We start from the raw sequence: 19,388 nt of genomic DNA on the forward strand, positions 1-19,388 counted from the left end.
ACAGTGACCTTTACCTGCAAGACTTTTGTCACGTGTCACTGCATGCCTTTTAGACTGTGTCAGAAACTTGTGAGTGCTGTCCCAATGCCTAAATAGCAGACACAAAATCTGCTTTATCTTAAACAAGGTCCAAAAGACACCTGGTGCAGTTTGTGCTGCTGGAAACCTCTAACAGGATGTATATATGACGTGCATTTCCCATGAAGCAGTGACATGTGACACACAGATCTTTAGCAGGTCTAAATATATTTACCCAAGCTTCAAAACACAAAGGAAAAAAAAAAGTTGAACATTAATTCAACTTGACATTAACAACACATAAAATGTTTCATTATTGCAAGTAAAAAATGTATTGCAATATTTATTTATTTTGCAACCTTTTGTTGTAAAATACATTCAAAGATTGTTTCACTTTCTCTCAGGGAGGCTTGGGTTAATACTTTTAGGCAATTTATGTGAGCTTTTGTTTACTTTTCCTCCCTCCCTAAGCTTCTATGGCGTTGCATGCTTTTAGGAGGTGGATTATCATTTTTACATCAACAATCATGATAAGCTTATCATTCTTTGCAATAGTAATTAAGTAGAATCAGTGGTAAACAAGAGGGCAGGCTACCTCAGTCTGCACATATGCACACAGAATTTGTGCTCATCTAAATATTAGTAGGGGTTCTTTTGTTCTGAGGGACAGGGAAATCAGTGAATAAACATAAAACATACTAATTTGTCAAAACAAAGCTGCAGTTTTCATTACAAAAGTATTCTTATACATAAAGGTTCATAATCATGTAGTTTACAATTTGTGTTTAAAGGAATATGCAACCCAATTTTATTTTTCATTCATGATTATAAGCAGCTTTCTAATTTACTCCTATTATCAAATGTTCTTTGTTTTCTTGGTATCATTATTTGAAAAGCAGGAATGTAATCTTAGGGGTCAGCCCATTTTTGGTTCAGTACCCAGGGTAGTGCTTGCTGATTGGTGGCTAAATGTACCCACCAATTGGCAAGCGCTACCCTGTGATCTGAACCAAAAATGGTCCGGCCCCTGGAGAACGAAGAAAATTTGATAATTGGAGTTAATTAGAACGTTGCTTAAAATTGCTGCTCTAAATCATTAAAGGAAAAAATATTGGGTTTCATATCCCTTTAATGTCCCTTTAAAGAATGCAGGAGCACCACAGCATTTTATAGACAGCAACACTGCTTACTAAGATATGCCATAAATACTTTGTACAAAGTGCACTGAAGCTGGTACTAAAGTTATAACCCACTTTTATCCAATTATCTGCTGTCTCTGTGGTGGGTTCAAGAAGGTTTAATACTGATCAGTTCATAGACTTGATATGTGTGTGTGTGTGTCAGTGACGTGCGGTGACGTCAGAGGCTGGTGAGGCAGTGGCTAGGATACACCTTCATTCTTTAGATATCCTTTGTTGAAGAAATAGCAATGCACATGAGTGAGCCAATCACATGAGGTATATATGTGCAGCCACCAATCAGCAGCTACTGAGCATATTTAGATATGATTTTCAACAAAGGATATCAAAAGAATGAAGAAAATTAGATATTGGATGTAAATTGGAAAGTTATTTAAAATTGCATATGGGTTTCATGTCCCTTTAAATGGTGTCTTGGAAAACTGGTCAACTTAAACTTAAAGTAAACATCTGATTTTAGTCTAAAAGGATTGTTACAGAAACTCTTGCCAGATAACACAATGCTTGCTCTGATTATGAGATCTAGAAATCCATGACCATTAAAATGTTTAAAACATACTTTTTACTTTAATGCTGCAAATTATGCTTATAGATTCTTTCATTATTCAGTAAATATAAAGTCTTGATCCAGTGGCGGCTGGTGAAATTTAAAGATGGTGGGGCGCTTGACCCCGCCCCTTTAAATAAAGCCACACCATCAGATGGCACTACCAATTCATTAATTAAATAAATAAAAGGTAGACAGAAAAGCACTGGGGGGGGGGGGGGAGACGGGGGGAGAGAGACACAGAGGGTTAGAGAGAGAGCGACACAATCACACACAGAGAGTTAGAGAGAGAGCGACACAATCACACACAGAGGTTTAGAGAGAGAGAGAGAGACACAATCACACACAGGGTTAGAGCGAGAGAAAGGGAGAGAGAGACACAATCTCACACACAGGGTTAGAGAGAGAAATAAAGAGAGAGAGACAATCGCACACAGAGGGTTAGAGAAAGAAAGAGAGACAGACACAATCAAATACAGAGGGTTAGAGAAAGAGAGAGACAATCACACACAGAGGGTTAGAGAGAGAGAGAGACACAATCACACACCGAGGGTTAGAGAGACACAATCACACACAGAGGGTTAGAGAGAGAGAGAGACACAATCGCACACAGAGGGTTAGAGAGAGACACAATCATACACAGAGGGTTAGAGAGAGAGAGAGAGAGAGAGAGACACAATCATACACAGAGGGTTAGAGAGAGAGAGACACACAGAGGGTTAGAGAGAGAGAGACACAATCACACACAGAGGGTTAGAGAGAGAGAGACACAATCACACACAGAGGGTTAGAGAGAGAGAGACACAATCACACACAGAGGGTTAGAGAGAGAGAGACACAATCACACACAGAGGGTTAGAGAGAGAGAGACACAATCACACACAGAGGGTTAGAGAGAGAGAGACACAATCACACACAGAGGGTTAGAGAGAGAGAGACACAATCACACACAGAGGGTTAGAGAGAGACACAATCATACACAGAGGGTTAGAGAGAGAGAAAGAGAGACACAATCACACACAGAGGGTTAGAGAAAGAGAGACACAATCACACACAGAGGGTTAGAGAGAGAGAGACACAATCACACACAGAGGGTTAGAGAGAGAGAGACACAATCACACACAGAGGGTTAGAGAGAGAGAGACACAATCACACACAGAGGGTTAGAGAGAGAGACACACAATCACACACAGAGGGTTAGAGAGAGAGAGACACAATCATACACAGAGGGTTAGAGAGAGAGACACACAATCACACACAGAGGGTTAGAGAGAGAGAGACACAATCATACACAGAGGGTTAGAGAGAGAGACACACAATCACACACAGAGGGTTAGAGAGAGAGAAAGAGAGACACAATCACACACAGAGGGTTAGAGAAAGAGAGACACAATCACACACAGAGGGTTAGAGAAAGAGAGACACAATCACACACAGAGGGTTAGAGAGAGAGACACAATCACACACAGAGGGTTAGAGAGAGAGAGACACAATCACACACAGAGGGTTAGAGAGAGAGAGACACAATCACACACAGAGGGTTAGAGAGAGAGAGACACACAATCACACACAGAGGGTTAGAGAGAGAGAGACACACAATCACACACAGAGGGTTAGAGAGAGAGACACACAATCACACACAGAGGGTTAGAGAGAGAGACACACAATCACACACAGAGGGTTAGAGAGAGAAAGAGAGAGACACACAATCATACACAGAGGGTTAGAGAGAGAGAGACACACAATCACACACATAGGGTTAGAGAGAGAGAGAGACAATCACACACAGAGGGTTAGAGAGAGAGAGAGAGAGAGACACAATCACACACAGAGGGTTAGAGAGACACATAAGGGATGAGAGAGTCAGAGTTGGGAGGAAGAGAGACAGAGAGAGAAAGAAACCATGGGGGAGAACAACACATAAGGAGAGAGATGGATAGAGAGGGACACACACACACACAAGGGGTAGAGGGACCACTGCATTTTTAAGTAATAAAACAGCAGAGCTACAGAGAGTTCATAAAGTGAGACTATAAATTAGTGTGAAGTACAGAGGCAAGCTGCTAAGTTAGTGGGTGTAAATTTTGAGTAAACAAAATACAAAAACGATCCTTAAACTGCTGTAAAAGAGTAAAAAAAAAAAACACTAACTTCCGGTGGGCGGCCTTAGAAGATGGCTGTGAGCTCCGCTAGCTCTGAAGAAAATCTCTGCTAACTACAGTAATTTTGCCAACCTTCTATGCCATCTGCATCTCCCTTGACAGAAAAGGTGTCTGGGAAACCCTGGCAGATAGAAGCATTACACCCACTTCTTCACCGGAAGGCATTATACTAAGTTATAGTTCTTGAAGGATCACTGAGCTATGGAACCAGAAAGGGACGTTGTTGCGCAGATAACCACAGTATTTCTGCCTATTTTTGAGGAGTTACTCCTAAGCTGCAAGAATCTACACGAACTGGTACAGGCGACTAAAAGATTTTGCCCCACGGATGTGGATAAGGCACCAATATTAGTGACTACCTCTTCACTGGATAATAAGCCCACGCGGTGTCAACAGCAGTCAAAACATGATCCCTCACGCAGTATCGTGTGGTTGGACGATCTGCAGCCTGATTTATGTAATGGTGAGGCACCTACTTGCAACCCTTGGATTTTCCCCCTGCTGAACGAGACTGATGCCTGTGACCCCAAACCCGCTCGAAGAAGTATTACGGAAGCTCCAAAACCTAATGCTCCGTCACACTTACCCATGCAAGCAGCGGACTGGCTCTCCATGTCCCCGGAGCTCTGGTTTCACGCACATTGTACAGTCACAGGGGACAGCTTTGACCGGCAATTGCCAACACCTGCAACGGAACTCTCTATAGTGGCGCACATCTCCACAAGGGGACAACTGATAGACCTACACATTAATTGGCGCACCTCGGATCATTTGCAGAAACAAGATGGCCACCGGGGTTTAAAATCGGAGAGCAGGATTGTCCTGCCGAGGAACGGTGTGGGATGACATCATACACCAGGTCAGCGTGAGCCGGCTCTGAGGCGGTTGTCCCTTTCTGTAGGATATAAATTTCCAAGCTGTGCATTCTAGACATTGAGAAGCTACTAACGAGGCTGGCCACTGAGTGTTTTGCCGAATGGGTTACTTCAGTTTGTATTATCTATCTAGTTTTTTTTTTTTTTTTTTTTACTGTTTCACATGTTTTGGCACTGCATTATCTAAATGACTCCAACAAATGCAGATATTGAACTACCACTTACTTCTGTGTATGCACTATTTTTACCTCAAAACCTTCCTTCAAAATGCTGTCCAATTGATTGTGGCTTAGGGGGTGCTCAAAATGTTAAGTTGACTATACCCACTGGGAGGTATATCCCACTATATGGCATGATGAGGGAGGCATTTGGGAATAACTGTCTGACTTACCTGCCGTTGTACACTCCAACATTTCCTAGCAGTGGACACCCACTTTTTTAACCTCAAATAATGGTTTGTCTCCGCAATTTGTTGCTCCAACAATTATTCTCATATTATTCATTACGCTAAACGCTCTGTGCACATGTCTCTATTATTTGTATTCAAGAGGTATCTACATACATCTCCTATTAGGGTGGGCTTGTTTGTCTTGGAGTGTTAAATAACTTTTAAATAACTTTTACACCAATATGCCATACATCTAATTATCTCTTGAATTGGGTATTCTATAGCAGGTGGACTCTGCTTAGTTAAGGTCATACTCCACTACGGCGCTAACACACACACTCCTAGATCTATTTGGGTATTGTGGTGCTCAGTTTCATTTAATTTTGCTCTTAGCTGTCTTATCTATTCTCATTGTGGTAGGGAAGCTTTTGAAGAATCACCCTTCACAACCCCTATACTTTTACTTTTATGAAAATTTAATTACAGATTGCAGGCAAGGTAAATGCGCCCCCTATCATAGTTTAAATAAGAGCTAAATATCTATGTTCACCCCAATGGGCTCCGCATTCCATAACATGTCAGTGAGTTCAGAGGGGCTATCATACTGGATGGGTGAAGGGGGCATTTAAATTTAAATTTAAATTAAATTAATTTCTAGTTTAGTTTGGGTTTGAGTTTCGTTAAGTTAGTTTAGTTTAGTAATTTAAAAACAAAAAACCCCAACATTGTGGTACAGGTATATAGACCATGTCCATTCTGCTGAAAACATTAATGTTCTTAACTATAATTGCACCTGGATTCCTTATACATATGCAAATTTATATTGTCTCTTATCATGGTTATGTACTTTCTTATGTGACGCACCCTGCGAGGTGTGATGCTGACATGTTATGTATGTACCCTTTGTTGGATATAAATAAAATTTAAAAAAAAAAAAAAAACACTAAACCACATTCATTAAATTATCATTTTCACTAACAGAGAATCCCTTTTAGTAAAATCTAAGGTAGAACTTACTTTAATAAGATGTGGCTAAAACACTGCTCTGAGTCTGCATCTCTTCCTGCTCTGTAAGGAAGTGACAGTGGAACATTCCGCTGCACTTAGAGGGGAAGAACAGAACTCTCTTTTTCACTTTAGCAAAGCTAGCAGGTTCACAGGACAGGACAGTTTTGTTTTATATGATTTAACATCCAGCCCCAACCCTAAGTTCCACTTACTAATGCCTCTCACTGGATTGGGTCAGCCCAAATAGGACTGCCTCAAATAAGCAGTTAATGGGCCATGCAATGATCTTGACCACTTTCATCCAGTAGGTGGCGCAGCATGTTGTGTATGGTGGGCAGACCTGCTTGTGCCTCTCCATTGCACAACATGTAGCTGTGAAAAAAAAATGCTGGGGAAAATTTTTTACAATTTTCTTCTTTTTTTTTAAGCCAATAAAAAAATATATATATTTTTGCCCATATGAGAGGTGAAGCCCTGCCTCACCTGCCTCTAGTGACTGCATATCACTATATGTATTTATATATATATATATATATATATATATATATATATATATATATATATATATATATATAATGTGTATGTATTGTGTGTGTGTGTGTGTGTGTATACTGCATGTGTGTGTGTGTGTGTGTATATGTGTATATATATATATATATATATATATGTGTATATGTGTGTGTGGATATATATATAGTGTGTGTGTGTGTGTGTGTGTGTGTATATATGTGTTTTATCGTAACAACATTTCTCCAACATTGGTGTGTCCGGTCCACGGCGTCATCCATAACTTGTTTGAATATTCTCTTCCCCAACAGGAAATGGCAAAGAGCACAGCAAAAGCTGTCCATATAGTCCCTCCCAGGCTCCGCCCCCCCAGTCATTCTCTTTGCCGCTCTGAACAAGTAGCATCTCCACGGAGTTTGTGAAGAGTATGTGGTGTCTAGTTGTAGTTTTTTATTCTTCTATCAAGAGTTTGTTATTTTAAAATAGTGCTGGTATGTACTATTTACTCTGAAACAGAAAGAGATGAAGAGTTCTGTTTAAAAGAGGAGTATGATTTTAGCAGCAGTAACTAAATTCAATTGCTGTTCCCACACAGGACTGTTGAGCTGAGAGAACTTCAGTTGGGGGGAACAGTTTGCAGACTTTTCTGCTCAAGGTATGACTAGCCATTTTTCTAACTAGACTGTGTAATGCTGGAAGGCTGTCATTTTTCCCTCATGGGGATCGGTAAGCCATTTTCTTAGACTCAAACAGAATAAAGGGCTTATTATGGGCTATAAACTGGTGGACACTTTTAAGGGCTAAATCGATTGCTTTATTTAAGTATTATATGCAGTTTGAAGTGAATTTCACACTTTTTTAATATTGGGGAATGTTTTTAGCGCCAGGCACTTGTTAAGACACCTTCCCAGCCAGGAAGGGCCTTTCACTATAGTAGGCAGAGCCTCATTTTCGCGCCATTATTGCGCAGTTACTTTTGAGTACAGTACATGCAGCTGCATGTGTGAGGGTCTGGTATCCACTGAAAACATTCCTAGAAGGCTTCAATTGGTATCTTATACCCCCTTGGGATTGGTGAAGTCGCAACAAAGGCTGTGGCTGGGACTGTAGGGGGGTTAAAATTTGTAAACGGCTCCGGTTTCCACATTTTAAGGGTTAACAGCTTGAAAATTGGGGTGCAATACTTTGAATGCATTAAGACAAGAGGGTAACGCTTCCCAGACTAAACCAGCTTGGAAACCAATGCAAGGCTGGAACAAGGGTAAACAGGCCAAGAAGCCTGCTGCTGCTACCAAAACAGCATGAAGGGGTAGCCCCCGATCCGGGACAGGATCTAGTAGGGGGCAGACTCTCTCTCTCTTTGCTTGGGCAAGAGATGTTCAGGATCCCTGGGCACTAGAAATAGTCTCTCAGGGTTATCTTCTAGAATTCAAGGAACTACCCCCAAAGGGAAGGTTCCACATGTCTCACTTATCTTCAAACCAAATAAAGAGACAGGCATTCTTACATTGTGTAGAAGACCTGTTAAAGATGGGAGTGATACACCCAGTTCCATCTGTGGAACAAGGTCAGGGGTTTTACTCAAATCTGTTTGTAGTTCCCAAAAAAGAGGGAACTTTCAGACCAATTCTGGATTTAAAAATTCTAAACAAATTTCTCAGAGTTCAATCGTTCAAAATGGAAACCATTCGAACAATTTTACCTACAATCCAGGAGGGTCAATTTATGACTACCGTGGATTTAAAGGATGCGTATCTACATATTCCTATCCACAAAGATCATCATCAGTTCCTAAGGTTCGCCTTTCTGGACAAACATTACCAGTTCGTGGCTCTCCCATTCGGACTAGCCACTGCTCCAAGGATTTTCACAAAGGTGCTCGGGTCCCTTCTAGCGGTCCTCAGACCAAGGGGTATTGCAGTGGCACCTTATCTGGACGACATTCAAATCCAAGCGTTGTCTCTTTCCAAAGCAAAGGCTCATACAGACATTGTTCTAGCCTTTCTCAAATCTCACGGGTGGAAGGTGAACGTAGAAAAGAGTTCCCTGTCTCTGTCGACAAGAGTTCCCTTTTTGGGAACAATAATAGATTCTTTAGAAATGAAGATCTTCCTGACAGAAGTCAGAAAGTCAAAGCTTCTAAACGCTTGTCAAGTTCTTCACTCTATTCTGCAGCCTTCCATAGCTCAGTGCATGGAAGTAGTAGGGTTGATGATGGCAGCAATGGACATAGTTCCTTTTGCTCGAATTCATCTAAGACCATTACAACTGTGCATGCTCAAGCAGTGGAATGGGGACTATACAGACTTGTCTCCAATGATTCAAGTAGACCAGATGACCAGAGACTCACTCCGTTGGTGGTTGACCCAGGATCACCTGTCCCAGGGAATGAGTTTCCGCAGACCAGAGTGGGTCATTGTCACGACCGACGCCAGTCTATTAGGCTGGGGAGCGGTCTGGGATTCCCTGAAAGCTCAGGGTCTATGGTCTTGGGAAGAGTCTCTTCTCCCGATAAACATCCTGGAACTGAGAGCGATATTCAATGCTCTCCGGGCTTGGCCTCAACTAGCGAAGGCCGGATTCATAAGATTCCAGTCAGACAACATGACGACTGTAGCTTACATCAACCATCAGGGGGGAACAAGGAGTTCCTTGGCGATGAGAGAGGTGTCCAAAATCATCAAATGGGCGGAGGATCACTCCTGCCACCTATCTGCAATTCACATTCCAGGAGTAGACAACTGGGAGGCGGATTATCTGAGTCGTCAGACTTTCCATCCGGGGGAGTGGGAACTTCACCCGGAGGTGTTTGCCCAGTTGACTCAAATATGGGGCATTCCAGACATGGATCTGATGGCGTCTCGTCAGAACTTCAAGGTTCCTTGCTACGGGTCCAGATCCAGGGATCCCAAGGCGACTCTAGTGGATGCATTAGTGGCGCCTTGGTCGTTCAACCTAGCTTATGCGTTTCCACCGTTCCCTCTCCTTCCCAGGCTTGTAGCCAGGATCAAACAGGAGAAGGCCTCAGTGATTCTGATAGCTCCTGCGTGGCCGCGCAGGACTTGGTATGCAGACCTGGTGAATATGTCATCGGCTCCACCATGGAAGCTACCTTTGAGACAGGAGCTTCTAGTACAAGGTCCATTCGAACATCCAAATCTAGTTTCTCTGCAGCTGACTGCTTGGAAATTGAACGTTTGATTTTATCCAAGCGTGGGTTTTCAGATTCAGTGATAGATACTCTGGTCCAAGCCAGAAAACCTGTAACTAGAAAGATTTACCATAAAATATGGAAAAGATATATCTGTTGGTGTGAATCCAAGGGATTCTCCTGGAGTAAGATTAAAATTCCTAGGATCCTCTCCTTTCTCCAAGAAGGTTTGGATAAGGGATTGTCAGCGAGTTCTCTAAAAGGACAGATTTCTGCTTTATCTGTCTTGTTACACAAACGACTGGTAGCTGTGCCAGATGTACAAGCTTTTGTACAGGCTTTGGTTAGAATCAAGCCTGTTTACAGACCCTTGACTCCTCCCTGGAGTCTAAATTTAGTTCTTTCAGTTCTTCAAGGGGTTCCGTTTGAACCCTTACATTCCTTAGATATGAAGTTACTATCTTGGAAAGTTTTGTTTTTGGTTGCTATTTCTTCTGCTAGAAGAGTTTCTGAATTATCTGCTTTGCAGTGTGACCCACCCTATCTGGTGTTCCATTCAGATAAGGTTGTTTTACGTACCAAACCTGGTTTTCTTCCAAAAGTTGTTTCCAACAAGAACATTAACCAGGAAATAGTTGTTCCTTCTTTGTGTCCAAATCCAGTTTCAAAGAAGGAACGTTTGTTACACAATTTAGATGTAGTCCGCGCTTTAAAGTTCTATTTAGAAGCAACAAAGGATTTCAGACAAACTTCTTCTTTGTTTGTCGTTTATTCTGGTAAGAGGAGAGGACAAAAAGCTACTGCTACCTCTCTTTCTGGCTGAAAAGCATCATCCGATTGGCTTATGAGACTGCCGGACGGCAGCCTCCTGAACGAATCACAGCTCACTCTACTAGGGCTGTGGCTTCCACATGGGCCTTCAAGAACGAGGCTTCTGTTGATCAGATATGTAAGGCAGCGACTTGGTCTTCTTCGCACACTTTTGCCAAATTCTACAAATTTGATACTTTTGCTTATTCGGAGGCTATTTTTGGGAGAAAGGTTTTGCAAGCCATGGTGCCTTTTGTTTAGGTAACCTGATTTGCTCCCTCCCTTCATCCGTGTCCTAAAGCTTTGGTATTGGTTCCCACAAGTTATGGATGACGCCGTGGACCGGACACACCAATGTTGGAGAAAACAGAATTTATGCTTACCTGATAAATTACTTTCTCCAACGGTGTGTCCGGTCCACGGCCCGCCCTGGTTTTTTAATCAGGTTTGAAAAATTTCTTTCTCTATACACTACAGTCACCACGGCACCCTATAGTTTCTCCTTTTTTTCTCCTAACCGTCGGTCGAACGACTGGGGGGGCGGAGCCTGGGAGGGACTATATGGGCAGCTTTTGCTGTGCTCTTTGCCATTTCCTGTTGGGGAAGAGAATATTCCCACAAGTTATGGATGACGCCGTGGACCGGACACATCGTTGGAGAAAGTAATTTATCAGGTAAGCATAAATTCTGCTTTTGCAATATCCAAGCCTCATTAGAGCTTTTCTGCCTTTCACCATAATACTTAAGTATGCAAAAGCATCTACAGGCAGCAATTATAGAGTAATCTTTTAGCCTCTAATCTGTGCCCAAGATAACAAAAAGTAAAAAAAAAAAAATTATTTTTTTATTTTATGTTGTTCCTTTCAATGTGTTGTGTTTTTTCACAAGAATTATTATTTTACATGTCCTCTTTGCTTATATATTCCTTCAAAAAGGTGAAGAATCTTTAAGACTGAATGTTTTATAACTGAGTTTATAATCTTTTGCAAAATGCTATCAGTTTTATTACGGTAGACTCATAAGACTGATTCACTATTGCCAATATTAATAATCGCCTATTGTCGCATATAATTCAATTTGCACCATCACTTTAAAGCACATACTTTTCAAGTATTTTTATTCAACTTCACGCTTGTTATGTTTCATCCCCCACCCCCATAAGTGACAAACCAGATTTTATCACATACTATTGGCCATTTATATATATATTTTTTATGTACCGTAAATCTGGGTAGACTGCAGAGAGAAGAGTTGAGAATGAATTGATTTGCTTGTTGTGTTTGTGTGTGAAGATGGTCTCTTGTGCTGTTCTGGGGAATAGGTAGTATGTATCAGTTTTTAATGGATATGATCTTCCTGCATTTGTGTTTACAAAAAACTGGCACACAATGTTGCCAAAATGTTAGACAGCACATTTGTCCTTTTTAATCATAAGATTCAACATCATGCCATCTGTTGGTTGTATTGTACAGTGCAAAGCGCCATCTATTGGATGCATTGGCACATTACACTTTACCATGAAACATATAGGGCCATCTATTGGATGCATTGGCACATTACACTTTACCATGAAACATATAGGGCCATCTATTGGATGCATTGGCACATTACACTTTACCTTGAAACATATAGGGCCATCTATTGGATGCATTGGCACATTACACTTTACCTTGAAACATATAGGGCCATCTATTGGATGCATTGGCACATTACACTTTACCTTGAAACATATAGGGCCATCTATTGGATGCATTGGCACATTACACTTTACCTTGAAACATATAGGGCCATCTATTGGATGCATTGGCACATTACACTTTACCATGAAACATATAGGGCCATCTATTGGATGCATTGGCACATTACACTTTACCATGAAACATATAGGGCCATCTATTGGATGCATTGGCACATTACACTTTACCATGAAACATATAGGGCCATCTATTGGATGCATTGGCACATTACACTTTACCATGAAACATATAGTGCCATCTATTGGATGCATTGGCACATTACACTTTACCATGAAACTGTGCCATATATTGGTTGTTGCGGGTTATCATCATAACACCTAAAATCAGCACCTGAAAATGCAGAACATGAAAACTTTAGCAATGGAACATGTCACAGTGCTGGTGTTTTTAAAAAGGAAACTAAATCATCATTCTTCCTATTTAATTATTTCTCGGGTTTGCAATGGGATTTGTCATTTAAAATCACATCTGAATCAAGAGAATGTGTCTACCAGTAAGGACAAAACATACTAGTTTAAAGGGACAGTGCACTGTAAAATAGTTTTTATATGAATGTATTTTCAATGACTTGTTATACCAGCTGCAGAGTATAAAATGTATGAAAAATTGCATTTTCAGGTTTATTTGTGTATATAAATTAGCTGGTTTTGTGCTTTTAAACCACAGCCTATTACAATGGGTTGAGCTTCAGGTAATATCAGATCTCATTATGTTATCACTTTATGTACACAGACTTGCTTATTTATCTGATATTTGTCTAGAAAACCATAGCTCAATACTTAGAGAGAACAATGGAAAATGATAATTGTGTTACTTAAAGGGCCATAATACCAAAATGTTAAAACACTTGAAAGTAATGCAGCATAGCTGTAAAAAGCTGACTAGAAAATATCACCTGAACTTCTCTATGTAAAAAAGAAAGATATTTTACCTCAAAAGTTTCTCAGTAGCCATATCCCATTGTAAAGGACTTCTAAGCTGCAAATCAGTATGCATGTCCCGGGACAGCGGAAGGAACAAGCTTACGTGCACTCTAATCTTATTTCCCTATTCAGTGTAAGGAAGTTTACAATGAAATCTCATTAGATCACAGTAAAAGAGTTCATGACCTCAGCACTGTTGATGCTGATTGGCTGCTGTTTATTTCTTCATTTTTTGTTTTGTTTTTACCTGCAGCTGAGCAACAGCTGAATTATAACTTTTTACACAGACTTTACTCTGCTGAGCTGAGGAAATTGTGAGGTAAAATATCTTCCTTTTTTACATAGAGATGCTCAGGTGATATTTTCCTGTCAGCTTTTTACAGCTATACTGCATCAGTTTCAAGTGATTTAGCATATGAGTATTATGTCTCTTTAATTATCCTGCACCCCACTGAGAGTGTAATCTCTTCTGCTGGCTGTGTTTACTTAGGCTATTCAATAGAATATACTCCAGTATAGAAACTTTCAGTATAGGTTGGGATACACAGGCTAAAACAGCCGTTTTCAAATGCCAAAATAGGGGTAAAGGAGCTACTTGTGAACAATTTAAAACACTCCAGCAGGTAAACTGAATCATTGGGAACAATTTAAAGGGGAGACATTTTTTGGATGACCTGTCCTTTTAAGTACAGGTGGAACGTGTGATGGAGCTACAATGATCCTCGGAGACCTTTTGTGCCATAGCAGCATCTATTGGTTGAAACATACACAGAGGGACCTTGTGTGGCACCACGACATCTATTGGTTGAATCATCCCTAGGGACCTTGTGTGGCACAGCTCCATCTATTGGTGGAAACATATACAGGGACCTTGTGTGGCACAGCTCCATCTATTGGTTGAAACATACACAGGGACCATGTGCTGCACAGCGCCATCTATTGGTTGAAACATACACATGGACCTTGTGTGGCACAGTGCCATCTATTGGTTGACCCATCCATAGGGACCTTGTGTTGCACAGTGCCATCTAACATACATAGGAGCCTTGTGTGACACAGCGCCATCTATTGGTTGAAACATACACGTGGACCTTGAGTGGCACAGCGCCATCTATTGGTTGAACCATCCATAGGGACCTTGTGTTGCACAGTGCCATCTATTGGTTGAAACATACATAGGAACCTTGTGTGACACAGTGCCATCTTTTGGTTGAACCATTCATATGGACCTTGTGTGGCACAGCGCCATCTATTGGTTGAACCATCCATAGAGACCTTGTTGCACAGCACCATCTATTGTTTGAAACAAACACAGGGACCATGTGTTTAACAGCGCTATCTATTGGTTGAAACATACACAGCGACCATATGCTGCACAGTGCCATCTATTGGTTGAAACATACATAGGAACCTTGTGTGACCCGCCATCTTTTGGTTGAACCATTCATATGGACCTTGTGTGGCACATCGCCATCTATTGGTTAAAAAATACACGTGGACTTGTGTGGCATAGTGCCATCTATTGGTTGAAACATACATAGGAACCTTGTGTGACACAGCGCCATCTTTTGGTTGAACCATTCATATGGAGCTTGTGTGGCACAGCACCATCTATTGGTTAAAAAATACACGTAGAGTTGTGTGGCATAGTGCCATCTATTGGTTGAACCATCCATAGGTACCTTGTGTTGCACAGCGCCATTGATTGGTTGAATCATCCATAGGGACCATGTTTTGTACAGTGCCATGTATTGGTTGAACCATCCATAGGGACCTAGTGTGGCACAGTGCCATCTGTTGGTTGAAACATACACAGCGACCATGTGCTGCACAGCGCCATCTATTGGTTGAACCATTCATAGGGACCTAGTGTGGCACAGTGCCATCTGTTGGTTGAAACATACACAGGGATCATGTGTTTCACAGCGCCATCTATTGGTTGAAACATACACAGCGACCATGTGCTGCACAGTGCCATCTATTGGTTGATCCATCCATAGGGACCTAGTGTGGCACAGTGCAGTTAAAACATACACAGGGACCATGTGTTTCACAGCGCCATCTATTGGTTGAAACATACACAGCGACTGTGCTGTACAGCGCCATCTATTGGTTGAACCATCCATAGGAACCATGTGTTGCACAGTGCCATCTGTTGGTTGAAACATACACAGGGACCATGTGTTTCACAGCGCCATCTATTGGTTGAAACATACACAGCGACCATGTGCTGCACAGCGCCATCTATTGGTTTAACCATCCATAGGGACCAAGTGTGGCACAGTGCCATCTATTGGTTGAAACATACATAGGAACCTTGTGTCACACAGTGCCATCTTTTGGTTGAACCATTCATATGGACCTTGTGTGGCACAGCGCCATCTATTGGTTGAAACAAACACAGGGACCATGTGTTTAACAGCGCTATCTATTGGTTGAAACATACACAGCGACCATATGCTGCACAGTGCCATCTATTGGTTGAAACATACATAGGAACCTTGTGTGACCTGCCATCTTTTGGTTGAACCATTCATATGGACCTTGTGTGGCACATCGCCATCTATTGGTTGAAACATACACGTGGACCTTGTGTAGCACAGTGCCATCTATTGGTTGAAACATACACAGCGACCATGTGCTGCACAGCGCCATCTATTGGTTTAACCATCCATAGGGACCAAGTGTGGCACAGTGCCATCTATTGGTTGAAACATACATAGGAACCTTGTGTCACACAGTGCCATCTTTTGGTTGAACCATTCATATGGACCTTGTGTGGCACAGCGCCATCTATTGGTTGAAACAAACACAGGGACCATGTGTTTAACAGCGCTATCTATTGGTTGAAACATACATAGGAACCTTGTGTCACACAGTGCCATCTTTTGGTTGAACCATTCATATGGACCTTGTGTGGCACAGCGCCATCTATTGGTTGAAACAAACACAGGGACCATGTGTTTAACAGCGCTATCTATTGGTTGAAACATACATAGGAACCTTGTGTCACACAGTGCCATCTTTTGGTTGAACCATTCATATGGACCTTGTGTGGCACAGCGCCATCTATTGGTTGAAACAAACACAGGGACCATGTGTTTAACAGCGCTATCTATTGGTTGAAACATACATAGGAACCTTGTGTGACACAGCGCCATCTTTTGGTTGAACCATTCATATGGAGCTTGTGTGGCACAGCGACCATGTTCTGCACAGCGTCATCTATTGGTTGAACCATTTATAGGGACCTAGTGTGGCACAGTGCGGTTGAAACATACACAGGGACCATGTGTTTCACAGCGCCATCTATTGGTTGAAACATACACAGCGACCATGTGCTGCACAGCGCCATCTATTGGTTGAACCATCCATAGGGACCTAGTGTGGCACAGCGCCATCTATTGGTTGAACCATCCATAGTGACCAAGTGTGGCACAGCGCTATCTATTGGTTGAACCATCCGTAGGGACCTTGTGTGGCACAGTGCCATCTATTGGTTGAACCATCCATAGGGACCTTGTGTGGCACAGTGCCCATCTATTGGTTGAACCATCCATAGGGACCTTGTGTGGCACAGTGCCCATCTATTGGTTGAACCATCCATAGGGACCTAGTGTGGCACAGTGAGCTGATATATGTTGACATATGTTCCCCAGATTTGTTTCATGATTGTTACCTGTACACTTACTAAGCTAAGTGTAAAAGTTCTTAGGGGCTGGTCCCAGTTGAAATAAGGACTTTTTTATTTTCTAAACTATGGGCCTTGGTGCAGAGTGTAAGGACCTGCATTCTGGCCACTCCGCTTCCCCTGGTTGTGAGGACCTGTTACTGTCTGAGGACCTGTAGGTAAAGAGGTGGCCTGAGAGGGGGGGTGAACGGAGAAGAAGGGACATTATGTATGTGTGTGTATATATATATATATATATATATATATATATATATATATATATATATATATATATGTATATGTGTGTGTGTGCTTCTACTACTTATTTATTTACATTTGATAAATCACATTGCTGCTCCTGGTATTGAAAATGGACAATCAATAGATGGCCCTATTTATTAGTTTTGGAATGTGTAACAGCCAATAGATGGCGTTATGCTTTGCATATTTTAACCAACAGATGGCGCACTGTTGAATCTTAGATTTAGATTGAAGACATTGTTGCATGCTAGTGTGTGGTGATTGGATGTGAGAGTGTAACATTTTATAGAATTGCAGAAGACTGATACATCATTGTAAACATTACATTTTGGGATATATGACTCCCAATAAGAAGATAAAAATGGTCATAAAGTACATTATTAAAAAGCTCTGTGTTAGACTTAGAGCATTTTAGTATTGCCTCTTGCATATACAGTAACTATGTGTTTAACTATGCATTTTACACACGTTGAGCCAGTGACTAGGTGTGTGTGTGTGTGTGTAGTAGCAAATCCCCAGCTAGCTCCCAGTGCTGTATTGTCAGGGGATAAACGTACTTAGCTTTGTATTATTGCTCTGATGCTTACATATAACTGTGTTTAACCTCTGCAAAGGGCTGAAAAACTACTTATCGCTATCTGATGATTGGGGTTGCTACACACACACACATGCCTCCTGCCATTTGGTTACCATACATGCTCATCTAACTCCCAGTAATGCATTGCTGATTTTAACTGTTTTAACTCCACATTTTGAGGAGAGAGCTGTCAGATGTTTTACTGTTTTATTGTAAAAATAATATATAAAAAACATTGTATGCAGAAAATGTAACACAAACCTTTGAAAAGCAACTATAAGGAGCTGTGTATTGTATGCTCATTACATTTCCTTAAAAACTATTTGCAACATCCTTTACGTTTTTTCTTATGGTTGTGTATTTTCCTACCTTACGTTAGATTGCTGCTCTAACAGCTGCTGTGAACATCCTGAAAGCCAACATAAAGTCCGCATCGGACCTGATCAGTCTCCCTAACACTGTAGAAGAACTCCAGAAGGTAAGTGACCCCACTGGGAGGCCTTCAAATAGGGCTCTGAAAGGAAACCCATTGTGTAACAGCTGAATTGCTTAAATGCTTTGGGAATCCTTATGTCTTGTAGTGACCATGTGGTTGTGGTGCCATTCTGCAATAATCATATTGTGCTAGATCTAATTCTGTAACTTTAGTGTGCATGTGAGATCTGTCACATTGTACCATCCTGCTGTGCAATTCGTCATCTTGCATTGTGCACTTTTGTGAGAATTGCACACTTAGATCTTCTGTTATTTCAGTGTGTACTGATTAGTGAATGCCTAGTGTTGTACAGTGTGTGTCACGTGAACGCCTAGTGTTGTACAGTGTGTGTCACGTGAACGCCTAGTGTTGTACAGTGTGTGTCACGTGAACGCCTAGTGTTGTTACAGTGTGTGTGTGTGGCGTGAACGCCTAGTGTTGTACAGTGTGTGTGTGTGGCGTGAACGCCTAGTGTTGTACAGTGTGTGTGGCGTGAACGCCTAGTGTTGTACAGTGTGTGTGGCGTGAACGCCTAGTGTTGTACAGTGTGTGTGGCGTGAACGCCTAGTGTTGTACAGTGTGTGTGGCGTGAACGCCTAGTGTTGTACAGTGTGTGTGACGTGAACGCCTAGTGTTGTACAGTGTGTGTGACGTGAACGCCTAGTGTTGTACAGTGTGTGTGACGTGAACGCCTAGTGTTGTACAGTGTGTGTGACGTGAACGCCTAGTGTTGTACAGTGTGTGTGACGTGAACGCCTAGTGTTGTACAGTGTGTGTGACGTGAACGCCTAGTGTTGTACAGTGTGTGTGACGTGAACGCCTAGTGTTGTACAGTGTGTGTGGCGTGAACGCCTAGTGTTGTACAGTGTGTGTGGCGTGAACGCCTAGTGTTGTACAGTGTGTGTGGCGTGAACGCCTAGTGTTGTACAGTGTGTGTGGCGTGAACGCCTAGTGTTGTACAGTGTGTGTGGCGTGAACGCCTAGTGTTGTACAGTGTGTGTGGCGTGAACGCCTAGTGTTGTACAGTGTGTGTGGCGTGAACGCCTAGTGTTGTACAGTG

The 19,388-nt window shown here is 41.8% G+C and overlaps 1 protein-coding gene across 3 annotated transcripts in view; it reads left to right on the top strand.

The window, feature by feature from the left end:
- Window positions 1-19,388, top strand: part of EFCAB14 (EF-hand calcium binding domain 14) — a 70,086-nt gene that overhangs the window by 14,467 nt on the left and 36,231 nt on the right. For all 3 annotated transcript variants that reach the window (XM_053693520.1, XM_053693519.1, XM_053693518.1), the window contains exon 4: window positions 18,233-18,331. In XM_053693520.1, coding sequence (XP_053549495.1) covers window positions 18,233-18,331 — 99 coding nt within the window. The remainder of the gene's footprint in view (window positions 1-18,232; window positions 18,332-19,388) is intronic.

Source organism: Bombina bombina, chromosome 10 (genome assembly GCF_027579735.1).
Source record: "Bombina bombina isolate aBomBom1 chromosome 10, aBomBom1.pri, whole genome shotgun sequence".
In the NCBI taxonomy this organism is placed as follows: domain Eukaryota; kingdom Metazoa; phylum Chordata; class Amphibia; order Anura; family Bombinatoridae; genus Bombina; species Bombina bombina.